This window comes from Nothobranchius furzeri, chromosome 9, assembly GCF_043380555.1.
Source record: "Nothobranchius furzeri strain GRZ-AD chromosome 9, NfurGRZ-RIMD1, whole genome shotgun sequence".
NCBI lineage: Eukaryota > Metazoa > Chordata > Actinopteri > Cyprinodontiformes > Nothobranchiidae > Nothobranchius > Nothobranchius furzeri.
In genome coordinates, this window is record NC_091749.1 from 61,623,865 (window position 1) to 61,651,616 (window position 27,752).

General features: G+C 39.9%; 1 protein-coding gene and 1 long non-coding RNA gene across 2 annotated transcripts in view; one reads left to right on the top strand and one right to left on the bottom strand.

The window, feature by feature from the left end:
• The window catches only part of lmo1 (LIM domain only 1), a 40,453-nt gene extending 37,332 nt beyond the window's left edge, over positions 1 to 3,121 (top strand). The window contains exons 3-4 of the mRNA XM_015953096.3: positions 1,170 to 1,295; positions 2,603 to 3,121. Coding sequence (XP_015808582.1) covers positions 1,170 to 1,295; positions 2,603 to 2,708 — 232 coding nt within the window. The 3' untranslated portion in view covers positions 2,709 to 3,121. The remainder of the gene's footprint in view (positions 1 to 1,169; positions 1,296 to 2,602) is intronic.
• LOC139071827 (uncharacterized) overlaps positions 1 to 27,752 on the bottom strand; it is a 133,843-nt gene that overhangs the window by 72,747 nt on the left and 33,344 nt on the right. The gene's annotated exons all lie outside the window — the stretch shown is intronic.

The following is a 27,752-nucleotide window of genomic DNA, read 5'->3' on the forward strand; positions in this document are numbered from 1 at the left end:
ATTGACTTTAGCCAGGTTAATACGGTTGATTCAGCCCCTACCCGCTCATTTCATTTGGGAAAGACCCAGAGGTGAATTCACCCGCCGCACCCCTCCCCTTTCTCTTCTTCATACACACACGGTGCACCTGAACCCTCTCAGTCAGCAGGAGCACCTGTAGCTGCAGGGGGCGCCAACTTGCTGTTTCCAATCCAGACACTGTGATATGACAGATAATAGAAAACCTCGGTGCGGCGCAGATTTCCTTTTTTATTTTTTACTCAGCGCTTGTGCTTCCCTTTTGTGTCATGAAAAAATGCCGCCCCGGGCAACTGCCCGGTCTGCCCGTGCCTAAAACCGCTATTGGCTACGCTGGGGAGAAGAGACTCTGCAGTCTCTTTGTACATGCCAATAAATCTCAAAGTATGTGAAAGAGTCAAAACACATCATTTATTTTCATTTAAATTGCAGTACAACATTTCTGTGATTCAGGGCGTAAGGCAAAGCAGATTAGAAAATAGCTCTTATAGCCCCACAAAGATATTTTTGTTCCAGAATGATGGCGGCTAAAAGTGCTGCCACCTAGCTGCGGGAGTTAGAATTACACCTCACAAAATACCGTTAATGTTTGCTTGCAAATTCTCTATTTAAAAAAAATAATAATAATAATTGACGCATTGCTTTTTAATATTGATTCATAACAAAATATTGATCTTTTGGTGTGCAGATATTATCTTACGTCGCTGGACAAAATTGTTTCGTCTTTATTACCTTTACCTGTGGTGAAATTTGATTCTGTTCACACTAAAACGTTGCTTTTACTTTTCAGCTGTCATCTCGGGGAGTTTTTTTGTTGTGTGAAATAGAAAGATCAAGCCAGAGATAAGGCACCAAACCTGGTACTTGCAGCAATAAAATTGAGAATAAAATTATAAAATTCAAGGGAAAGTCCTACAACAAAAAACTTAAATATTTAGTTTCTTCAAATGTTTCATTAAAATAAAGTATTTTAAAGCATTTGATCATTTATTTGAATCACCTGATTTTGTACTAAAATACAATTTGTATTTTACATTGTGTTCTTTCATTACAAGCAGTTTTTTTTCCTCTTTTGTTTGCAGCTTGTTTCTTAAGCCAAAGGTAAGAAATAAACAAAATGGGTTAATTTTTCTTTTTTCTGTGTCTTTCAGGCTCTTTGGTACGACGGGGAACTGTGCAGCCTGCAGTAAACTGATCCCAGCCTTTGAAATGGTGATGAGAGCCAGAGATAATGTTTACCATTTGGACTGTTTTGCCTGTCAGCTTTGTAACCAGAGGTAAGGAATCCGGATCGTAACTTCACAAATGCACTGCCTTTAAAAAATAAGCATGGAGGGAATGTTTAAATAGCTGCTAGCTTAAATAATAAAGGCATTGCTGGGAAAGAAATAATTTGAAATTTTAAGTTTTTAGCTGCAAAATAGGTTTCTGTGCAACTACACAGCTTGTAAACTTGGGGGGAAAATAGGTTTTGGTTGTGTCGTTGTGCATTTGTAAAACACGGCTAATTATCTCTAAAACGCAGCCAGCAGTCTGTCCTTGTTTGTGGCTAGATTTGTAAATCTTTAAAGCCAGCGGGATGTAAAATGAGTTCTTGTGTGTGAGTTACAAAAAGCTACAGAAAACGATGTTCTCCAGAAGCAGACGGGGTAACATGGTGTCTCTGAAAGGAAAAGGTCATGAAATTGGAATGAGCACAAAGCCTATGGTGTGATGTACATGGAATGTGACACAGCCAAATATTGCTTTTTCCCATTAATACATTGTCAGTAATGGCAGCAGTCAGAGAGTCCTTTGCATGCTTGTCAGGGGTGCTGTGACCCTGTTCCTCCACACAGCACAAGCCCATTAACCTTCTGCAGGCCAGATTCAGTTACCATAGTGAACACCTGCTGTAAGGGAATTATGACTGCAGCCTCTCCTCTCAGCTGGCAGACACAAAGCCAGGCCTCATCTGGCACTGGATTGCCATGGCTGTGACGGTTACCAGCTTTATTTACTGTGTTAGCAGCCCGGTGTATTACTGAAGCCAAGCTATTTTCAGCTATGTCCTTATCGTCACTCGCCTTCAGTCACATTATGGAGCTGTATCCAGTGAATTGCACAAACAAACAGCAGCATAGAGGGAAACATCAGTGGGACAGGCTGCTCTGTGCGTGCCCCCCCACCACCACACACACACAGACACACACACCCCTTCAATTGACTCAGACTTTAGAGGAAAAATGATTTGGAACACCGCAGCCAAACTGGTGTCTGAAAAGCTAACCCTGTGGCAGAGTTTCCTTGGAGACCTCCATCCATTTGACCTGCCTTTCATTGGGTGCCAGCGCTCGTGTTTGTTTGCTTTCAAATGGGATGGGCTTTTAATCTCATTTCATTTGAAGGAGTCAGAACGAGGCTGCCAATCTGACAGGCCCACAGTCCCGATGTGCGAGATGGAGAAAGTCTCCAAAACGTGGATGTAATCAGACTGAACCAACATCGCTGGTTGATGACAAACGGAACCCGCTCACAGCTGTTGCACACTCCGGTTACATGGCTGCTTCTGCTTTAACGGTTGTCCGTTTTTCTCGCCCGACAGGTTTTGCGTTGGGGATAAGTTTTTCCTAAAAAACAACATGATTTTGTGTCAAATGGACTATGAGGAGGGCCAGCTGAACGGGAGCTTTGAGACGCAGGTTCAATAGTGGGAACCCCACGGCGGCAACAATCGGCTCTTCACTTTACACACGATGGATGTTCCGCTGCACTCGGAGAAGACAAGCGTCTGTCTGCTTGCCTGCAATACTTTTTAAGACCCCTTTATCGGCCCCCACAACCCAAGGACTCTATTGTAAATGTTCATCTTTTTGCCCCTCCCACGCCCCAACACTGAGCAGTTACAAATGTTGATGTACAGTTGTGCCTGCTAAGCTGAGCACTGTATTGCTTGTATGTTGTGTGAAATTTGTTTCAGGCTTTTGGTTTTTCTTTCAGAAATGGTTCACTGGAGGGTATGTACAGTCTGTTTTCCCTGTATATATAAACTGGAACATTTATTTTATGAAATGTAATGCAATTTTATTACTAGTGTGAATTAAAGATTCTTAAATGTTCACAATGAGTTTTTATTTCTCCGACTAAAAGCAAATCTGTGTTTAAGTACAAATTTTTCTAAAGCCCTACAAAAGATGCATATATTAGAATTTTTGTTAAAGTTGATTTTATGTTGAATTGGAAATGAAATAAGTAAAATCAAAAAGCATCTCCATTTAGAATAAAGGAATAAATCCCCAATCTGTGTTGTTGTGAACATGCAGGTGTCATGGAAGAGAGATTAAGCCGAGCTGCTCTCGGTGATTCATGCTTCACTAATTGCCATCTGATTATCGGGGTGAATTGGTCTGGAAATGAAACGCAACAGCAAATAAATTAGAGAGAAAATAAATGCTCATTGAGTTAGAGCTCGCCGAAACTCATCAGCAACAGAAGCGCCAAGCTGTATTTAAAAAGTACTTTTCCCAGAAGACCCCGTTAATAGAGATGCGTGACAGTGTCTGTTTATCTGATGAGGTTATTTCCGATAATCACACCAGGAACCGATGCGCTATCAAATAATTATCTTATCCATCAAGCGATAATCCACTTCAGCGAGTTTCTGCATTAGATCTACTTGTATAAATTAACCTCTGATCTAAAAGATAAATAAAATAAAGTTAAACTAGGTGAGGTGTTGTTCCTATGATGCTAGACTGAGCCTCCAGGGGAAATTTAGCCACTATTATCTATTTTAGCTACAATTTATATGAATGCAACAGAAAGATTATCACCATTTTGAAACGTGGCTGTAAGAAGTGACACGTTTCTTTTAATGCTAAATTAATAGAAATAATTATGTGCACCTGCCTTTTTAGCCATTTTAAAATGGTGATGATGCTGAGCAGCGGTTTTAATGCAGGGTTTTCCACCTGCTTTAGTTGGTAGTGCGTCTCAAGAAAGAATAATCAAATATGCAGATTTTTTAAAGTCACGTTCAAATGGAAATGCTTGCCGCGTAAATTGCTAACAGGAAAGATTCCTTATTTACTTACTTCATTAAAAGGAACTCCTAATGTTAAGATTTGCAGCCTTACTATTCTTTCGTCAGCAAACAAATTTCCAACTCAGACAAAATCATGTCGTGTGAATACGTCACAGGAGGCAAAGTAAATGAACCTAAAACTTGATAAGCACTTCTAACAGTAACCGCTGTAATCAAGCGTTTGTAATAAATCATAAGTCTCATCACTGTGGAGAAATGTCCCACTGGAGGGTTTCCATGCAAGGTCAAAGGTCACACATGTTACTTCAGTATTTTCTGGTAAAGGTAACAAAAGAGTTGCACTTTGTCTCATCAGTTCACAGACTATTTTCGTCCAAGTCTTTGGGCATTAAGACGTTAAACAGATGCAAATGTGAGACAGGTCTTTGATTTGTTTTAAAGTCAGCAGAGGTTTCCTCCTTGGATTTCTCACGGAGACCATATGGGACCGTAAGTCACGCCCATCTACTTCTGGACCATGGGTGGAATGAGAGTCTATGGAGCCAAAAAGGGTATTTTCTGATCCCGTTTGATATGGATTTGACATTTGATGGCCGTGAATTTTAAAGACTCATTTTGATGCCAATGAAGTGCTCATTTTCAACAGGTGACAAAAGTTATTTTAGGTTTCGTGGGAAAAGACAGACTACAAATGCTCGTCACACCAAATTAACGTCATCAAACCAGACATGAAGAGGAGAAGGGCTGAGTTTAGCGAGCTTCAAATCCCTCTTTTAGGATGAGAGCGCATTCAAGATGTGGTTGACTCGTTTATTACATTTGCAGGGTCTATTACTTATTTTATTTATAAACTTATAATTCGTGAGGATGAAACCGCTTGAGATGAAACATCTCGTGTTCGAGTGGGTCCTCTTACCTTACGACAAATAAATAGTGGTCTCTAGTAGGAATGAATGCCTTATTAATCATATTCAGGGGGATAAAAAAAAGCACAGATACACTTGTAGCTTCAGACGGCAGCATTTGGAGTCTTATTTCCTGATGGGCAGCCTAATTCCTGATTCATGCTTCTTCATCAGCTCCGCAAGGGACAGACACGCACGGACTGACAGAAGCGTTTTGCTCTCATACTTCTCCGTCTCCTGGAGAGTGTTGCAAAGCAATTCCCCACCAGGACAGCAGAGGGCGTAGCGCTGTTCTGTGGTATCCTGTCAAGTATCCAGGCCAAGATAGTGTGTTTATATTGTGTTTTTTGTGTATATAAGAGACTTTTTAACACAGACAAATTTGTCTCTCATCCTCTTCCACCTCTTCATGCGCTCGCCACCTCTAAACCCACGTTTCCTGCCATTTCCGTCCACAAATAAAACGCTTGCTGCGCATCTTTCAACTCCTCCAGTCACGGGGGAATTAAACGTTCATGTTTTTAGAGTTTTTTCGCGAGGTATTCTTCAAGCTGCTCCGCGTCTGCCGCTAGTTATCCTTGGCTCTCTATGTTTTTGAGGGCGCAATGGCGGCGGTGTAGACGACAGCGGCGTCCTGACCAATCACATGCTTGCGTTGTCCGTCTCGACTGACGGATGTTTAGAAAAGAGAGCTCGACTCCGTCCGTCCTTGCGGAGCTCTCCAGCAGGCCCGCAAGGACGCTGCGTGTCTCCGCACTGACGCAGACGGAGAAGCATGAATCAGGCTCAGGTCTCCACCCTTTCCGGTCGGATCGTGGGTCTCCAGAAAAACTAAATAAATGAATGCAAGTCAACGGGGCTAAAAGAGCCATTTTCGAATCTGCTTTGCTTCACACTCTGGATCACACATATGTTATACTTATAGTTAAATGAAAAGTAATGAAGTGTGTTTCAACCATGTCAGTCACGTACTTTGAATTTTATCAGCTTGTAAAAAATTGTAATTGGCATGACTACAAACCAGATATCGGCACGTCGCATATACGACATCGCCACTTATCAAATGGTCAGATTTATGGTGGGTCTTTCCTCCTGAAGGAAGGATTTGAAGTTTGCTGAACTTACGGCCATTTTCCCTCTGTTTTTCTCCACGTCTGGTTCGATGACGTCACTTTCGTGAAGCGCATTTGTAGTCCTGAACTTATTTTCACAAAAACCTAAAATAGGGTCTCCCCCATTTGAAAATAAGCACATTCTTGGTATCAAAATGTAGACATAACAAGCGGAATTGGAAAATAGCATTTTTATACCTTTTGACTTGCATTAGTTTTTTCATTCTTCTGGGGACCCATAGACCGTAAGTAGACGGGCGAGACTTAGGCTCCCTATTTTTGTACATCTCATCTCTGATTGAATAACAGCAACACAATTCTACCACTGACTCCTTTTGCTTTGCTATGTTGATGTTTTATCTCCACAAATACTTTAAACCTGAAGGAGTTCTGCCATGTGGTGGAGTTGCTAATGCTAATTGTTAGTTTCTACCAGCAGAGCCGTTCTCTGCCGTTTCCTGAACACTACACCAACAACAGCCTTCCCCGATGTGAGTCAAGATGGGCGAGTCCATGAAAAACTAAAAATAATTAAAAAATGTTTTGTCAGGGAACCACATCTTTAAAAGTGGGGAAAACCACCATAAACCTGGCCATGTGGAAAGTAGCAGCTACGCTGGGGAAGAACAGATTCCACGGTGACACCGTGTGTGCCACTTCTGATTTGTAGTCTTTTTAATTACAAATTTTTACAAGCTAATAAATCTCAAATTACGAGGCAGAGTAAAAAAAAACAAATTATTTGTAATTTAAATTGAAGTACATGTTTGTGATTCAGGGCATAAGGCAAAGCGGATTAGAAAAAAGCTTTTAGCTCCGTTCACTTGCATTCATTTTTTCTTTGTTCCGGGAGACTTAGGCTCCCTATTATTTCTCCCATTTCTTTCCTAACCTTTGACCCCAAAACTAACCAAGTGATGCGTGTAATCGTTTAGATGTAATTCTGTGCTTTTGTACTAGAATTGCTTTAGAGCCGGGCGTGAGGTTTTGCTTTTTGAAATCTTTTAGCCTGCTTCATGTTGTGATGAAGGAATTTGTTAATTATACATGTTTGACAGTAATAACGCCTGGATGTGGCAAGTGGAACTGAACTCAGCCAGAGAAATAATGTAGTTAATCGACTTGAAATTTACCAGGGGGGCATTCACTTTTTCACATTAGGCCAGATTTGGACAGAACGTCTCCCTTAAAGAAATCATCATTTAGCATTTTCTTGGGTTATTTTTGCTGATCAGAAAGACGCGAGACAAAAATCAAAAACAAAACCAGGACACTTGTTGTGAAACAGCACTGTGAAAGCCCACGGAAAAAGAAAAGATGACAGAAGACAAATACAGTAAATTGTTCAAATTAAGGCAACTGTACTTTAGCTTCTCATCCAAGGAGCTTTGTCAAATCTAACTAGGAGGGTCAACCTTAAACTGTAGCTTTCTATTGTTGTGTAATGAGCAGAAACTACCTATGAATAGCCCTCCTCCCTACACCAAGGTGTTAATGTTGTTTGGACCTATTGCATCAAAATTGTTGTTTTGATGAAATGCAGGAGTGTGTGATCTAGACTGAAACTGTTTTGGATTTAGGTTCAGAGCTGCATTATAGGTGCTGGAGAGGTGAGGCCCCCTCCTCAGTTTAATGTTGGTCTTTCCCGTATGACATACATGGCTTCTTTTACTCCTCTCTCAAACCATCTTCTCTGTCCAGAACATGTGCTTTGTCATCTTCACACGTGTTGTCCTCGGATCCTCCTACTCGGATGTGCAGCGAAACGTCCTCAAGAAACTACAGAAGTCCAGTTACCTTCAGTCGAACCCTTTTGGATTACCATGACCTGGATGACTGAGAACCTTAACAAGCATGCAGCAAATTGTAATTTCATTTTCTGTTGTAGCTGAATACTGCGAGCCCTTTAAAGTACAAAACTACATCTATACCTTTATAAAGCAGTTAAAGAAGAATTCTATTAAAAACCAACACAATCCACTTCAGAACGTGGATTTAAAAATGTTTGAATATCAAACCTCAAATCATCCAATTAGCAAATGATGACTGTAACTTTTAGTTGCAGTCCGCTGTTTGGTATCATAATTGGTGGTTGAATTAAGGCCTATCAGAGGTAAAGAACAGGCGTTTTAAATCTTTAATACCCCTTACTTATTATACTTTTATTATTCAACTCAGCATCCTGCCTTTTTGGAGGGGAGAGACAAAAAGCAGACGAACTTCATATTTCAGCCCAGGTGTGACATTCTGTAGACGCTTTCCTACCAGCGGGACACAGAGCAGGAATATAATTCACCAACACATAAATGAGGTGTGCAAAGAGCATTAATTAGAAATTCATTAAAAATTCAGACTCACTGGCAGGTGTGCAAATAAAGGATTAGGCCTACATCAATTATACCACATAAGAGAACATTTTAATTGCAATTCCTGGACTGATTTACACAGGGAAACAATCAGGCTTCGTGCAATATGCCTGATTGCTCATTTTCCTGGAAAATAATGAGGAAAAACCTCACCAGGTAACGCCGGCCGCAGATTTATATTGATGAGGATTCAGTCATGTGCTGATTTACCTTCAGAGAAAAATGGAGGTCTATTGACTTTTTTTTTACATTATTCTATTTAGTTTTTATGTCCAGCGTTCAAAGGCTTAAAATATTCTCTCAAGACAAGTGAAGAATTACAAAACACCACACACACGCTTGTATTCACACATATAAAATGCACACACTCTGCAGTTAGGTGCTCCCATCTGCTTGTGTTGGTGGAGAAGTTTCTTGAGCAGCAAATGTTGAATCGTTACGACTCAAGTTTGCGAATTCTCCAACCTCTTCCCTGGTTCTGATTACTGCATTATAGCATCTGCCTAATTAGCTTGCCTGGTGTCATGTGTTGCACACGAGGGGGTGTTAAAAAGTGCCCTTCCCTCTTGCTCATTATCTGCCTCGATTCATGTGATGTATAATCTCTCCTGACAGGCACTGGTATTGACATAGGGACAGCTGTCAGCAGAGCGCGGTCATAAAGGGTGCACGTAGACGAGAAACCACGAGCAGAGAAGACAGGCGCAAAGGACGCCAAAGCAAAAACTACTGATTCTGTGTTCCATTCCATATCCATCAGCATTGCCGCAGTCCTAATTATACTAAATTTAATTTTATGGTTGAGAGTTCTTTGGGAGAGGAAATTGATAGTAGGCTATGCATTTTGATTACTACAGGTATTATTGAAAGCAACCTCCTGCTGGTGTATTTTTTTAGATTGGAAAGTTGTCCAACTCTTGGCGAGGAGTCAACCTCATCCCTGCCATATGGGAAATGCTGATAATTATCTGCAAAACAGGTCGAGACTATTTTTCCATCCGTTTCCAACAATACACTAATTACTTTGCGCGGTGGAGAGTTTGTTGTCTGGAAATATCTCTTCTACAAAAGCCCGTGATTGTATCATGCTTCGATTTAGAAACATCACACTGTTGTTGCCGTACAACAGTGCGAGTGAAAGCAGCCCCGCAGGCCTGTTAGAGGACTCCTGTTCAGAGAGAATACTTTATTACCGTCATATCACAAATAACCTAATCACATGCTTGTTTACTTTAATGGTTACTTGTTTATCTTTCTAGAAGATGTTATAATTTCTGCATTATCATTGTGCTTTTGCACAAATAAGGTAAATAGGAAATGGCCTGTATTTGTATAGCACCTTTTTAGGGTTCTACAACCCCCCAAGGTGCTTCACAACACAAACTGTCATCCACCCATTCGCGTGCTGGTGATGGACGACAGTGTAGCCACAGCTGCCCTGGGGTGCACTGACTGAAGCAAGACTGCCAAACACTGGCGCCACCTTCCCTCCTACCACCATCAGCAGGCGAGGTGGGTTGAGTGTCTTGCCCAAAGACACAACAGCAGCATTCTCTGGCAGGATTTAACCTACAATCTTCTGGTTACAGGACAACCCGCTCTACTTACTAAGCTACTGCCGCCCAGATCTGATGCATCTTATGGAAGGTTTTCACAGCAGAGGGAAATCAGTAGCATTGAGCAACACGTTCAACAAAAACCTGCATCTACCCAAGAACACAGTTTTCTGTGCTTTTACATTGTATTCATCTTTTTGGAAGGGAAATGGTTGAGGTTGATCTTATAATATCAAGTGATTTCAGCTGCTCTGCTCTTGACAGTTTCTGTACCTTCCAGAATGAGCCATTTCATGGCTCTGTCATTTTTCACATTTTTTTAAATGTTTTTTTTTCCAGATTATAATTGGTCACTGAGTTTTTCACGCAGGCTGAACATGAAAAAAGTCGCCTACACCTGTCACCTGCATTAGCTTCTGATAGAAAATAGATGGTGAAACTCTAGGATTTGAAGATCATCTTGACTCACGATGGGGAAGGCTGTTTTAATGTCCAGGAATCAGCAGCAAACGTTTCGGCTAGTTTAGGCTAACCATTAGCATTAGCAACTTCACTTACGGCAGAACTCCTCCAATCTTGTGTTATTTGTTGAGATTTAACATCCATGGTGCAAGTTAGAAGAGTCACATCGCTGTTATCCAATCTGGGCCAGATGTCCAAATATCAGGAAATCCTGACGTCTTAGGTTCAGCTGTGATGTTGCAGACCTGGCCTGTTCAGACAGGGGTTTGTGGGCCTTCTTGTGACCTGAATACTGCCTGCAAGGCATTCATTCCTTCTAGACACCACTGCAAATGTATTGACTAAACTAGTAATCCACTGCTTTGAAAAAACAAGCTGGAGCTGGTCACACCCACCAATTTCTTATTCTTACTGCTGTAAGCTGAGAAGCTCTGACATTGGGAGGGGTTTAAAGTAGAGTTGCAGCTCCTTCAGCCTGGAGAGGTGAGGGGGGATTCAATGCAAATTACTGCTTACTGCTTGTTTAAAGGTAGTGGCCAGACTCAGTATTACAATTGTAGAAATACAGTATAACTACACTTTACCATCTATGTAAATACTAACTGGGTTCAGTTTTTCATTGTGTTAAGGAATTTAGTCATAAACCATTAAAGAAAATCAAAATTCTCTCCTCCAGGCAGTGAAGAACTGTGTTTTGCATACGTCACTCACACACGTCATACTAGGTAGCTGCTGTTGCTAGCATGGTTAATCACTGTATTTAGTTTACTATTGTATTCCTAATTAAAACAGAAAATTGCAGCTGCAGCTAAAGGTCTGAGCCATATGTCCGTGTCCTACACGTATTTTTAAATAACATAGGTTTGATCTAAAATAATAACCTACATCTATTAATCCATTTAGAAACCGCACCGGTACTTCTGGACTCCAACAGGCGAGTCCCGTTAGCATGACTGCCACAGCACTAATTGTGTTAGCTCCAGTAAAGAACAAGTAATTTGTGAAAGCTACGACACACACACACACACACACACACACACACACACACACACACACACACACACACACACACACAGATATAATCTAAAAGATGATCCCCATTTTTCCAACAATAAATCCTCCTATAGAACACCAGTAGAACCTCCGTGTCATCCTGGATTAGAAAACAACGATCCGAGCTAGCGAGTTAGCATCAGGAAGATTTATTCTGGTAAGCAATCGGTTAAATATTTTCCGGTTATTTGAATAAATAGACCCAGCGGTAAAGCTGGCAACACGTTATTTTACTCATCTGTTGATGGACTGAATTATATTAGGACAATATGATGGAGCTAATCAGCAGAGAAGAACATAACTGAAAGCTACCGCTGGAGCACAGACATGGAATATTTAACAAACTTTAACAAACTGTACCGATTTTGGTTCCGAAGACGAACAGAATCCTCCCCGGTGGCGTAATCGGGCCGCGGGTTTTCTGAGTGAAACAGTTTAAAGCATGTCTGCACCTCCGGTTCTGATATCCAGCTACAGGGAACGGAGTTTGGTTGAACATCTCCGGTAATCCAATATCCGTTCTTGTCGCCGTATCCCAGAGAAAAACAAACATATCTGACTGACTAGCAGAGGCTTCAGAAGCTATATCTGACTGATTACACATTGTTCGATGCTATAACGTTAACGCAGAAACACCGGAGTCGGGCGTTGTTTACTATCGCTGTTTTAGCAGAACACCTTGTGAAACGTCACCAGCTGCCCAGGGCTTACACCAGAAGTTAGTTTCCGTTTTTCCCGTGCCAGTAAACAGATTTTCTTAAAATTCCAGCCACGAAAATCCAAAATCCTTTTTCATCTGAGGTTTTAATACTTCTTTACACACGCCATTCAAAGGAATTTTGCCTCTGGCCAATATCTTTAAGGCACACATAAAGAAACGCTGACAAAAAACAGATTGATGTTTTTATTTTCACGTTTGTAGTGTTTATAGAGGCAGTAGTGACCCACACGGCAGCACAAAAGGATACAACATTTTAGCTTACACTATGTCCACTTTAAGCTAATACTTTTCATCAGTAAGAACTCAACAATTGAACTGCTGCTTAGTCTGGTCTATTTTATGTGTTTTATGGGTTTTGTTGGCTTTTTTAGGCCATTTGTTTAGTAAAATGTGCAAAAAAAAAAACAAAAGAAAAATAGAACAGCCTCCCTCTAAATAATTATTCAAGCATTGTGGTCTGTTTTTTCTTTGCTAAATAATTTTATCATGTAATTCCACCTTCAAACTAATGACTGTGATACAATAATAACAGCTTTATGAATAAATTACAGTCTAGCACTCAACAATTATGCCAGCTCAGATGCAAATGTGACAATAAAAATATATATGCAGAGATGTGCGTGTAATAATGAAGTGACTATTAGTCCCTTTGAAACTAAGCAGAATTTCATAGCCGCTCAAAAACTCAAACATATGTTCTGGTGATGCCTAATGGACCTGCTTGAGCTACAAGCAAGTGACTGGAGAGGGCAATTAGTTACATGTGGCTTTGATTAGCAGCGATTCCACAACAGAGCTGGAGGGAGTCAAGAAAACAAAATACTAAATCACTGTTGAAGCTCTTTGTGACAGAATGCAATAAAGCGGGAGAAACTATTTAAATTCGTGGTAATAACAGGTAAATGTGAACATGTTAACTATAGCATTGAGCCTGTAGCTAAGATTATGCATATTCTACCTACAAGCAGCTGCGCCAAGCAGTGCATATAAAACTGAAATAAATGGCTACAGATGCATGAACTTGCCCTGAAAGAGGTTTGCTTACTCTGTGATCTCATTCTTAAATGAAACCAATTTGCCTAGAAATTGGTTCTAAGGCCTAATGTTGAACTCTGCACATCAGCTACACACAGTTTTTTTTTTTTTTTTTACAAACACACTTTCACAGTCACACTGCTTCCACCCTCTCCCTCGCTGCAAATCATGTTTGACTTTGAAGTGCTAATTTTGGAAGTTTAGCCAATTTTTATTTGCTGCTTTGAAATGTATCCCCTAAGCTGCTGCACCAGCAATGAAATATACAGACCTTTACAATGAGGGATAAGTGACCAAAATGAGAAGCGCCTGGTTTTCTTCCCAACATTATATAACTGTGAATAATCCCCACATAGCATTTTCTCCTGTGCCATCACAGCCTCAATTTATTTTCTGAAAGATTATGCAGTTTTGACTTTTTGCTCATTCCTCCATCATCCCTTCCTCAAGTTGGAGTTCATTTAAGATATGCATTGCTTTCATATTACTATGATTTTATCAGCGTGTGACAACAAAAAGCTCAACTACAATGGGGAGAGTGAGAGTAATCAGTGAAATCCATCTGTGCAGGATGCTGAACTTTGTGTGTTTGACAGCGGAAACACAACGTTATTAGTGGATTTAGCACTACAAAAAGACAGAGTACACACCTTATAGCTAATATGTGTCAGTAGTAGATTGGTCTGATTATGGAAACACTTCAACATCAACTATTCGTGAGCATTTAAGTAACATGACAGCTATGGTTATCGAGTTTCGCTGCGTGAAAACCAACCTTAGTGCTGAAAATAGCCTTAGTGCGGTTTTAAGGCAGAGCAGTGTTTACTATTGTGATGGATTCAAGGATGACCTCAATCACAAGCCTTTTTTAGTGCTTTCAATGGGAGCTGGGGTATTGCATATTAAAATAAGTTGATCAGATTGGCTTCTCACCAAGCGGCCCGGCTAATAACATGGTGAGCAAAGAGCTAGGGGGAGAAAAGATTTGGAATGAGGGCCCCTCCACTTTCCAGCGCTGCTCTGCTTTAACATGGGCCTGGACTCGGCAGTAAATTGGTTTGGTAATCAGCTTTCTGAAAAGCTTATTTACCGCTTGTTTTGTGTTTATTGTAGTTCCCAGAAGAAAAAAAATATAGGAATTGGAATTTATTACATGTGCAGTTTACTTCTCTCTCATAAAGACTTGGTAGAGCGCGTGTGACCTTGTCAAGTGTGGATGAGCCATAAAAGGCATATGGAGAATCATTAGCCTAGTTTTGATGCCGTCTCCTTATGCTCTTGAGGATAGATCCATGAAATTAGATATAAACCACTGAGAAAAAATACATTAGAAAAAATGTTTATTCATTAGCAAAATTTTGCATGCAGATTTTTGTTTAGCAGTTTTGTGATAAGAAATGTTTGCAGATTGTAAAATAATCATTTTGGATGGGTGTGTCTTTTGTTTGACAGCATATGCCAAGAGTACAGCAAGTTGGTTACCTAATGAAATGTGTTGGGCTCCTAAAGATAGAAGATGTTACTAGTTGGTAGGGGGTGACTTGCTCTTTAATTATTCCAGAGTCTTTACATTTTATATCCTGGCCAGCCAGCTCCATGCTTCCTTATGGGAAGCATTGGGCCTGGGAAATCTCCTATTCAAATAACCCCACCCCCTGAGAATTATAACTGAGCCAATCAGCACTGAGCAGCGTACGTCATACACCGCGATGCTCAGTTTCTCATAAACAACAAAGATGGCGTCTGAAGCGGAGTTCGCTGCGTCTCTTTCTTCTGTTCTAAATGACCACTAAAAGTCTTTGTTCTAAAGATAGATGTCTCCAGATGCTGTTTACTACAGCAGTACAGTCGGCATTTCCGCCTTTTTTCTGATTGGTTATTTTGGACATGGCTAGTCCCGCCCCTCAGGTGCCTCTCTACCTTTGAGTAACCAGACTAGTTCTCTGTGTAGAATTATACAGAGGACAAGTCTGGCAGGCCAGGCTACAAATTTTAATTAAGATGCACTAAAGTCCCAAATTATTGACTACACATGTCTACAGCACGATTAGACACTCATTTATATAGTTAATCAGCAAAAAAAAAAAATGTTTATTTGGGTTAGGGTTAGGCTCTTTTAGGCTCTTTAACTGAACTTAATGCAATTAACAAAGTGCCCTTAAATGACTTGTTTTGTGAATTGGTGAGATGTAAAAAGGCTGAAATGAATGTAAAGGATCATTCAGAGGAACAGCTTCAGACCAGACTGATAAGCTAAAGGCTAGTGACTTACTACCATCTTATTAAAGATAAGTTTCAAAATGGCGTGCTGGTTTGTGCAAAAAAGTTATTTATAAACGTTTATATTACAAGGTTATTTCAGTAGAAATATATAACTTCCATCAGCTGCACCAGAAGTCATCAAATAACTTTAACTGTCACTAATTGCAAGCAACCCTAAAATTCTATGTAATTAACTAATGCTAAATGGATGGCAATGAAAATATTAGTTATTTGCAAGGACCGTTACAAGAATGTTGAGATTAGAACAGTTTTAGGCTAGTAGACTTAACCAGTAGTTCCCTACATGTTTGCGTCATAAACCAGCTTCGTATCGGACTTTGCCATGGAACAAAGAGTTAGGGCGGTAACAACACCCGTAACAAAATGCTAAATATTATGCACCTTTTTGTCATACTGCAAAGTAAAGTTGTATTTTTTAATAAAACACCCCATAGATAAAAGCATGGTGATTTATTCTCATTCTATCTGGCCCCACACCAAATAACCCACATAATGGTACCAGTCCTTGGATTTATTTTTTATCTGGTTTGAAGTAATCTTTGTTTCTCCAACGTTGTATATGAATATTGGTAAAGTAGTAAAAGCTCATGCTCTTGTGCACAGAAACTTTATTTCATGATGTCAAAGATATTCAAAGATCTGTGCAAATGTTTTTTTTTTTAGTCAGAAAGACAGAATTACACAATAAAAGTATCATAAACTACCCAAATTTCTTCAATGGGACATTTGTACTCTGCTACAACAAAGATAGAGAAAACCATTGGTTCACTTTTAGGACATTTGCTTCTGAATAAGTTCTAAAGAAACTTCTATTCATGTTTAACAATTACTGTGGCGACTCGGAGTTACAATGAAATCCAAATTAGATCTCTGTAGCACCGACATACTTTCTGCCAGCAAGTACAGAATGCCTCATATATGATTAATTAATTGCAGCAGCCTGCCATCTGTGTTTTAACTGATTAAATAGCTCACAAAGAGGGATGCACCTTTTGATGTGAACCTTAGGGGAGCCAGCTCTGTCTTTGTATTTCTACCTTGATTAAGCACAGTGCTTCCAACAACTCCTCATTTTCAGTGTCTCATTTTCATGGAAGGAAAGGACACGAAGGCTTTTAGGGTGCCTTAAAATCCTGCCCATTTCCAGTAGTCAAGGACCCATCTCTCATTTCTTCTTTTTTCTTTTTAACAAAGTGAATGTTTCACAGGGTTGTGCTGGTGAGCAAGCATCAAGCTTTCAGATAAAAATTGATTTCAGTAAATTCTCACCTGAGATCCATTGCAGTGAAAAGCTTTAAAAGGTCACACATGTAATAAGTTCCTATGGTCTCAGCCCCTCTAATAATAGGCCTTTAGTCTGCCATGGAAGGCCGGTATATAGAAATAATTGAGTAATCTGTGGACCATTCAATTCAATCGCAGGACTCGTTGACAGTGCAAGGCCTGCTGGGCGGTGAAGAGGTTGTTCTGTGGAGTCTTTTCTGTTGGCTGGGAAATGGTTTGTCCCCTAAAGCCATGCACCACCATCTCTGCAAAGGACCATGGATCATATTTTTTGAGGCTCTTTCAAGCCTGAGTTCATGTCAGCATTTCTACCAGATGAAGAAATGTAAGACATGAAAAGTAAAAGCCCGTGAGTGCCAATTAAAGAGGTCCCTCACTGAGAAACCACTTTTTTACTCATTATTTATGAAAATTAACGGTCACTCTGAGTTTAACATGCAGACTGAAAGTGAAAATAGTTTTGCGCACCTTTCTCCTGCATTAGCTTATGATAGAAAACAGATGGTGAGACTCTAGGACAGTGCTATCCAATTCTGGGCCTCAAGGGCTGGTATCCAGCAGGTTCAACACATTGATTCATTCAGCACGTGATTAACAGGCTGTTGGACTAGAGAAACCACTAAAACGTGCTGGATGGATTTGAAAAGCCTTATAGATCTATGTCAAACTGTCACTTGGACTCACCCATGTTAGCTCGCAACAGGAAAGGCTGTTTTTGGTTTAGCGTCCGGGAAATAGAGTGCATCTTGCTGAGTAACAGCTAACTGTTAGCATTAGCAGCTCCACAACACAGCTGAACTCCTTCAGGCTTGTGTTATTTGTGGAGGTAAAACATCAACGTTGCAGAGCAAACAGAGCCAGTGGTAGTTATGTTGTTGTTAGCCAATCAGAGAAGAGATGTCAGGTATTGGGGAGTAAACTGGGTACGGTTCTCAGTCATCCAGGACATGGTAATCCAAAAGTGTTCAAATTAAGGCAGCTGGCCTTCATTGGTTTCTTGAAGACGTTTCGCTTCTCATCCGAGGAGTTTTGTCAGTTCTGATTGGATTATGGGAGAGTCCAGCTTATAAACTAGCCGTCTGTTGCTGCTTAACGAACAGAAACCACTTATGATTGCCCGTCCTCCCTACCCCCTGATAAGTTGGTAGCCTCTATTGTTTGGGATTTGTTGTATTGATTAGATGGAGGAGTGTGACCTAGACCGAAGCTCTTTGGGAATAAGATTCAGTGCTGCATTATAGGTTCTGAAAAGGTGAAACCTTAGTCCTCCTCCACTAATGTAGGTTTATCCTGCTCGACAGTGATAGCGTCCTTCTCTCCTCTCTCAAATCATCAATCAAACTTTATTTGAATAGCGCCTTCCACCATCCTTACGGGGGCCCAAGGTGCTGAACACAGCATACAACAACAACATTACAAACAAATAGATCAAAAGAAATATCACAACCAGTTAGGATAAAACCATATCACAAATGCCAAATGATAAAAATGAGTCGTCAGGTGACTCTTAAAATCCTGCATTGATGGTGACTGTCGACTAATGAACGGTAGCTCATTGCAGAGAGTAGGCGCCTGGACCAAAGGCGTGATGACCCCTAGTTCTGTGCCTAAAATGTGGAACAGTCAACAGCTCCCGCTCAGCTGAGCGCAGAGCTCTAGAAGGTGAATGCTGTTTCAGTAACGCGGTCAGGTATTGAGTACTACCTAGTAGAGCCTGGAAAACATGCAAATGAATCTTAAACTTAATCCGAAAGTCCACAGGAAACCAGTGCAGTGAGGCCAACACAGGGGTCATAACCTGAAGGAGTTCTGTCGTGAAGTTGCTAATGCTAACGGTTAACTTCTACTAGCCAAGACATGCTCTAATGTTTCCAGGACACTAAACATTTCCCATCACGGGCCAAGATCGCAGAGTCCATGAATGCTAACTTAACATTATGACCTGTGATCAACTAGTTTTTAAAATCTGAGGTTATAAGAACTAGAAAGTGTCCATATGAGCTGCATCTGTAGTTTCCATTTGTAACACCAACAGGAACAGTGTGATTGAGTTTCAGGCCGCCAATGGTCAGAGTGACATCACCAACTTTAACAGCAAATGAAGTGGTCTACGTCTGAGCTGCATGTTGGTTGGGTCAACAGTGGAACGATTGCACTAGAAAAGCAATGTGTGTTTTTGGAACATGAGCTTGAAGTAAGAAGAACAAAGAGACTAAAACGCCTGGAACAGATTATTCTTTATACCATGCAGGCTGAGAGAACGAGTGGGAGAAGAAACTTCAACTGAGCATTTTTTTGTTTTGAGTGAATGGAATAGTCAAGTGGTAATGTACCATGGGTACCACTACAAGTCTAAACGTGGTAGTGAAAACAACACATCTAGCTCAGAAAAAACCCTAATGCTGGAAAGTGATTTGCAATAGCCCCCCTTCTGTGAAGGAGGCATTTCTCCTCAGTGGTTAAAACTGAATTCCAGGCACTGGAACGTCGGATGAAGGGCCAACACTAGATCCTTTACTTCTCTGCACAACGTGGAAAAATGCATCATAGTAAGGATTTTCTTTTGAGTATAATTATTCTTTTCATATTCAAGTTTAGAACTTGTACAGTGAAGAAAAAACCTCCAAAACAATGTGTTTCAATATGGACTTCAGATTAAAGCTGCTATCCAGAGTTTTCCTCTTTCAGGAACTGTGTAGGATTTTTTAGAAATTCGTAAAAGTTAGTCTTATCATGACTGATATATTAGGAAGGAAGTATTTTTTGCTAAGCCCTCCCCATTCCGTAGAACTCCATGTAATATGAACTGAGCGCCGGTCAGCACTAACCAATAGCGTTAGACTACCCATCACGTACAGACGTATATCACTGAGCGTGCTCAAACGTTTAAGGACGTACCTCGGTTGACGCAGATTTGGTGACCTCGCTCATGGACAGCTATGTTTTCAGAATATAAATATTTTGAAACATAACATGAGAATTATTATTGTAAATCAAGGCGTTTTTGCTCTGCCTTGTCGGCTAGAAGAGCGCGTTCATGAACGAGAGGCGTTGCTTTCGGCCGTAAATATGGAAGTGAAAACAACGTATTGGTGTGATACGCTTTTAAGCCACTAGATGGTGCCATCAGATGAAATAATCCGGATAGCTCCTTTAATTTCCACATCCCTGCATGAAGCTTTATTTTTTAGCAAATTTTATAGATTTTTTCTAATCGAACCTGCTCACACAGAAATGAAGAGCACTCAACCCTCTTTCCATCTTTTCAAGCTGTTTGTTTTTCCTTTCATAATCTATTTATCTGACAGAAAATAGGACAAGGCTTCTTGTGTTTTGTGCCACACTGCAACTGCGACAGCTGTCTAGTAATTAATACACTTCAGCGGGATAATTTGATGACGACACTTAGTTGTCTGTTACCATGCAACTAATGGCAGGGAGTGTACAGCGGTACCATAGTGGAAAGGCTGCAAACTCCAGCTATTTATTAAAGTTACAGATGTCACAACAGCCTTTACACAACATTTTATTTCCAGCAAAAACTGTTGCCACCCATCAAAGAAGCATTCTGCCCACATCCATTGCACTCATGCACGCCATGACACTTTTTGAAATATGAATTAAACCACAACAGATGGACCATAAAAGTAAAACAAAGTCATTCAATCTGGTTAATGGGAGGAAAGCCACAAACTCTAATTCTCAATTCTTTGACTCAGAAACGCAGCTGAATTGCTTCTCCAGCTTTAATGTTCAAACCCTCTGTTGTAGTGGGTTTCTGTGTTCCACATGCATATTCTAAGACATTTAAAAGGAAAACACTGTATATTTACAAGACGTTCCCCACCATGTGCTCAGACAGGAGCTATTAGAGCCTAGACAAAGGGGGAAATGTATTGTAATTGATTGTTACAAAAGATTGCCCTGTTCATGAAAAAACATTAAGCGGTTTCGGAGCTGCAGCTGATGCCTTAAAGTGCTGCGCAAAGAAGGCTCTTTGAGCACCAGACATTCATGCTGACATGCAGTTTGCAAAACAATTACCATCCGCTCTTGTTTGATCTTTGTCCCCACTTTGGTTCTTTATAAGTGTGAGTACAACTCACTTTGCCAACCATGCACGCAATAATGGTTTCCATCAAGAGATGTCAGCTGTCCGAAAATGAATGCATTTCCCCAACACAAGTTCAAAAACTGCAATAAGAAGTTGTTTCTATCACTAAAACAATCTCCTCAAAAATAATAATAATAGATTTATGTTGGGTAGTTTTGGTTTCAGGACATCTTATGTGTCTTCAATTCAATTCAAGTTTATTTATATAGCGCCAAATCACGACAAGAGTCGTCTCAAGGCACTTCACATAATAAACATTCCAATCCAGGTCAGTTCATTAAGCCAGTCAGAAATAATGTTTCCTATATAAGGAGCCCGGCAAATTACATCAAGTCACTGACTAGTGTCAGTGACTTTGCAGCAATCCTCATACTAAGCAAGCATAAAGCGACAGTGGAGAGGAAAACTCCCTTTTAACAGGAAGAAACCTCCAGAGAATCCCGGCTCAGTATAAGCAGCCATCCTCCACGACTCACTTGAAGCCTCATCTTGCAATGCAGTCTTTACTATTACAAATGTAAAAAGTAATCAATATACATCATAACAGAATTTAAATTGGAGCTTTACCTATATTTTTAATATATTTGCAGTGGTCTCTAGTAGGAATTAATGCATTTTAAGTCAGACACGGGGGTGGGGACATCGCTGCACCTGTTTCAGGAACTAGAAGTGAGCCGGATCAGAGTTGAGCTGAACACTGCAAATTTCCTGATTTTTGGACATCTCACCTCTAATTGGCTAGCAGCAACACAAATCTACCACTGACTCTGCTTTGCATCGTTGATGTTTTATCTGAACAAATAACACCAGCCTGGAGGAGTTCTGCCATGTGGTGGTGTTGCTAAAGCCATTGTTAGCTTCAATTACTCAAAATGTTCTCTGCCATTTCCTGGACGTTAAACCAAAAACCGCCTTCCCCATTGCAAGTTAAAGCTTCTTTCCGGAGTATTTCTCTTATCTGATGACACCATCTAGTGGCTGACAGGTGTTGGCGTTCTGCCCTCATGAGAAAATGACTACGCAGTATTTTCTCCAAAGGACTATGCCATCTACGCCCTGAAGTGTAGACGATAGGCATATTGATATCAGCGCCAGCAGGGACTCCATGTCCCATGATCCTCTGCAGCCGGCAGCAGCGTGATGATGTCATCACGCGATGCCAAGTCTGACCGGCCGCCACAGAGACCGCCGCTGGACGAGTCTATAAAGCCGAGGTGCAGAGCGGAACTATTTCTCTTCCCGTCCAGTCATCTGGAGTAAGGAGACCTTCGCCTCTGCTTCATGCCGCTCCGGACAGCGTGTGCACGAGGCCTAGCTGCTGATCAACGGACCAGCGCCATCTGATCTGCTCAGCCCGAACACAGAGGGACGCCTTGTGTTCGTTCATTCAAGATTTTTTAATCTTTTTTTTCTCTCTCCTTCTCTTCCACTTCTCTAATAGTCTGAAACAAGCGGTCGACCACGTGACCGCTTTAAAATAAAACGGTTTCTCTCCTCCGTACTAAGAACGCCAACGGATCATCTCAGAGTAAGCTCCGTTTCTTAGTTCGTCATCTAAGTTTGTTTATGCTGTGGCCAGGCTGACAGACTGTTTAGATGTGATTTGCCTTTATGACTGATCTGTTGTTGTTTTTTTTCTTGATCTTTGTGAAGAGATTTGAAGTGTTTTGATTAAGTTTACTGTGAACGTTTGCTCACACACACACACAGTTTGTTCCTTTGGTCAGTCAAACAAAGGATCCGCCATTTTGTTTTCAACATTCCCTCCAGTTTGATGATCAGCTATCTCTGCTGGATCACATCATCATCTCACCCCACCGGTCTGATTAGATTGTTATTTCACATGATCATTCCATGGTTTCATTGCTTGTTGTTTGTTTGATAAAATAAGTTGGTTGATATTGATTGGCTAGCGCTTTGAAGGAGCTAAGGTGATCATATTAGTCAATAAATGTTATTGCCAATTAAGTTTTGTCTCAACTCCTAATTTGTCTGTGCTGGATAAAATATGACCACTGCTCATTAAAAGAATTTTACGAACTTTAGACGGATTGATAGAGGCTTGGATTCATTTTTCCCTTATTGAAGGGGTGGTGCCCCGAGGCATACCCACGGATATCCTAATTACGTAATAAATCGGTAAATGTTTCCATATTTACGAATTTTATTGATGAATCCAAAAAGTAAAGCTTACACAGTATTTGTTGGCTAATAACCACAACACAGGCATATCACACAAAAAGTCTATTCCTCTGTTTAAGATGGCAACTTCATGTTTCTGTTTATAAATGTGCTTCTTAGCCGACAAACATGTTGTTTTACGAGTAACATTCTCATGTCATGTTGTGTTTTCATATATTTATATTTTAGAGACTTACTTGTCTGAAAAGTTAATCAACTCTGCATCAACCGAGGTATTCCTCAAATATGAAGCAAATAAGCGGTAGTCTAATGCTATTGGTTAGCTCTGGTCAACGCTCTGTTCCCTATTGAATGGAGCTCTACGGGGCAGGGGGCGTGCTTAGCAAAAAAATAAATAAGACGTATTGCTTACATTTTATCACAGTACATGATGAGATAATCACTTTTACGGATTTCTGAAAAATCATACATCATTTCTGAAAGGGGAAAACTCCGGAATGCACCTTTAAGATGGGTGCGTCCATGAATGTTAAGGGAGAGTGTGACATAGATCAAGATTTTTTAATCCTAGAGTTTCACCGTCTTTTTCTACCAGAAGCTAATGCAGCAGATATGTGTAGGAGACTATTTTCATGTTCAGCCTGCATGAAAAACTCAGAGTGACAGATTATATCAGAAATATATGTATAAAATGGTTGCAAATTATTTGAAATATGAATGAATAAAAGTTATCAAATATTGAGTTAATCGTCTCATTTTACTGAACTGTCTGACAAATTTTGTCCTTTAACATCAAAGCAAAAACTAAACGATTGTGTTAAACCATTGTGACAACATGCATACGCTCTTGGTTGCCAACACATTGGTTGCCAACACAATGGCTGCTAACACATCGACAACCAGCTTACATTAAATTAACATTAAATTTAATTACATCTCTGGAAAAATCTTACATGCAAGAACAAAGAAAATTTAAACAAAAGTGGGTATGTATGAGTACATATTCATTTGTTCATAAAAATTGTGTTCATGGTTCTCATTTGGTCCTGATCAGACTCCATGAGAGTTTTGAGGGGATCATGATTACGAGTATCCATCCTAGCAGTCAATAGGAAAGTGATGGGGTCCACTTTGGATAGATCGTCAATCTATTACAGAGCCAAAGAGAAAAACCTTTGCATCACTCCTAAGGTCATTTTTGCATCACCTATTAACCCAAGCTGTGTGCTTTTGAACTCTGGGAGGACGCCGGATCATCTGGAGGACCTCACTTATGATCCACACAGCCAGGGTTTGAGAGAGATTCACCACAGTGCAGCTCAGTTAGGGCCCACAGATGAGATACATTTACCAAAATAAAAAGGGTATGGATGGAGAAATGTTACCACTGAAGCTACACTGAAAAAGAAGAATAAGGAGAAACATTTTTTAATATAGTGCCTCAAGATAAAAACCACGAGGTGGGGTCACAAGAACAAAACAAAATTTCATTTAAAAAGACGAAAAAATACATATTAAAAAAGGAGGGAAAAATGGAAATTTTAAGATTAACCCTTTGATGCATAACGGTCACTACAGTGGACAGGTATTAAAAATTGTTATTTTTTGCTATTAAGCACAGCTGTTGAAGACTTTATTGCATTTGAGCTCCTTCAATTGGACTTCAGTAAGTCAAGCCAACATATTTCATGTTCAGAATGCACGCTGTCCCCTGAGTTGGACATGTAATAAATTATTTGTAAATTAACAAAATATTACAAATAATATTTACTGAAATTTGTTTCATTCACACCTAAAGATGAATGAAAAAAATGTTTAAAAAATTATGGTTAAAGATTTCATAATTCATGCATCAAAGGGTTAAAATTTTGTATTTGTTTTTTTAATGAAAAGGTAATCAAAGGATCCAGAGAAATCTACTTAAATGCTGAAATGAAAATAATGATGAACATAAATTAGCTGTAGCCACCACACTAAAGCAAAGATGTATGCATGTATATATGTCTGTGCTGTAATGGTAAAATGGTAAATGTTAAATACGGTAGTCTGTATTTATATAGCCCCTTCTAAAGTTGTACAACCCCCCAAGGCATTCTACAACACAAGTCATTCACTCACACACACACACATACACACACACATGTTGCCCTGGGGCTGTCAAACACTGGTGCCACCGGTGCCTCCGACCACCACCAGCAGGTAAGGCGGGTGAAGCACCTTGCGCAAGGACACAATGACCATGAATGGTTGTGTTGTAATCTTTCAACAATGCAGCAAAAATAAAAATATATAACATTTTGTGGTTCTAATGGACAAACCACCACGTTGGTGTGAGGCTCTGTACTTAACACCCAACAGATCGGACTGATCTAGGATCAATCTCCAAGTCTTACCTCACAAACACACGGTGGTACAATAACCTACAAAAGTGGTTTTATGAAAATTCAACATAACAGATTTGGGATTTGTCCTCAGTTTGGTCATTTTTTTATGCTTTAAAAAATCGTGGCAAAACATACAAAAACAATTGTGAAATGTATTTGTGAGAAATGACAGCAAACCAAATGGCGGATTTGACTGGAAAAACATATGAACATGTAACAGGAGAATAAATTTGGGTGAATATTAAATTTAAATGTCCTAATTTCCTTAAAAGTTCATTCATAAAGCAGAAATATCTGGTAGGGCACATCTAGAAAGATGCTAGTGGAAATATATCAAGCTGCAAGGGTGCACCCCAAACTTTTCTACCTCATAGTTGACAGGTTTTATGAGTTTAATGCACTTTGTGATGTATAGCATAATAATGCTGCCTATGACTTTAGGGCCTGTCTCTTAATATCGGCTGCCGAGTGGATCAGGCAAAATTATTGTAATGAGACAAAATTTCCATACAACAGCAAAATGAGTTCATTACTCTTAAGTTATATTGGTGAAGTTACCAAAAGATATTGATGGTTTTATTAAGCAAGAATTGAGTTTTGGCAATAAATGGAATTAGCCAAGCATGCACAGTGCAAAATGCAATAATAATTTTATCAGTTTTATTGAAAATGTTACCAGAATGGCTGCTGCTGCTTCTTTCTCATTGCTTACAAAAGCAGGTAATGTATCATCTTTAGCATACCTGTGACATTAGCAGGTTTGTACAGGTGATAATCATAACCCCCCAATCTGCAGGAAGAAATCGAATCATTGCAACAAATAAATGCTTTGGTTTTACGACTAACAAAACAGCCAGAACCAGAGGGTCTTACTTGTTGTTGTACTTTTGCTACACCTTCCTTTCAGGAAAAGCCTAGTTCCAGTTTGAAGTTGGTGATGATGTAGAACACAGTGGGTCTGTCTGCAGTAATCACCAGATTTAGAAGGACTTTAGACAACATAAATGTTGATTCTTAAAATGTCTGAAAATCCAAGCAAGTGTCTGGTGGACTTTGTTAGTGCCCGATGGGATTACCATGGCCTGAATGACTGAGAACCTTCACCAGCACTATATTTATTAGACTTAAGAGTTTTCCTCCATTTACCTTTGCATGACAGATTTAAAGAACCAGTCAGAGGAAGCATCAGGAAGACTAAGATGTCAGAGTGTAGGGAGGGAAAAATTGCTTCTCTTCTTCTGCTTTTTCAGCAGTTAGATTTGGCTAAAAGCTCATTTTTAACACTATACGGATGTAGATTAGTAATTTCTGACACTGATATAGACCGATACCATTGTAAGGTCTCCCTCTATTAAGAAAAAAACCCCTAGATAATTCAGATCATTAATATAACAAATCACCTACCACGCATACTTTAAAGTAACAATAGTTAGTTTTTTTTTTTACCTTAATCTAGAGCTTTGACATTCATCTCAGTGGTTGTTGCGTTCTGCAGCCCTCTGCTGACCAGAAACAGCACTAGATAGTTTTGTGGAGTGGGTAGGTGTCCTAAGGGGCGCTCTTTACTTGCTTTATGACTGTTAGCTGCAATGCTAGTGGTTAGCATTTTCAACTCGCCACTCGTCAATAAAAAGCACAAGAAGAAGAAGAATTAAGCTTTTTTTGTTGGCATCATGAAGGAGCCTGTAAGCAAAATTAATCTAGTAATGTCTTTGGAGGCGAAGTGAACATCATCGCAGCCTACGCTAGTTAGAGGAAGCTAAAGGAGTTCACATTATCATGGACTGATTGTGACCTGGCTTTGTTGCTGCTGGACTTGTAAGTAATAATATTTTGTCTAACAGCGTCGATCTTTTTACTTGGTGATTTATTTTAATATTAGTTAGCTCATGTTAGTGTTAGCTCATTGCTAGCGCTAGCTATAACAAGCAGCTGCAAGGTTGTTTATGACAGTTGTAATTCCACTTTCAACCAGTCGGACAAAGGAGCAGGAAACTGCTCAGTGTTACTTTAAATTTAAACATTATCAATGCAAAACTTGACAACTACTTCCATTTAAGTTAGGGTAGTTGTGTTAAACAAAAATACCTCAATTTGTGCCTCTGACCAGTTAAATTTTGCTATTTTTATTGAGAGGAGACGTAGCTGAGGAGTTTGATGTAAATTATGTGCATGATGTGTAACATTTGTGTCATTAAAAAAGTAAAAGCTGCAACAGTTCATTTCTGATATTCATGCCAACATTGACCGATAAAATTGGACATCTCAACTGATTGGCATACTTGAACTCAAA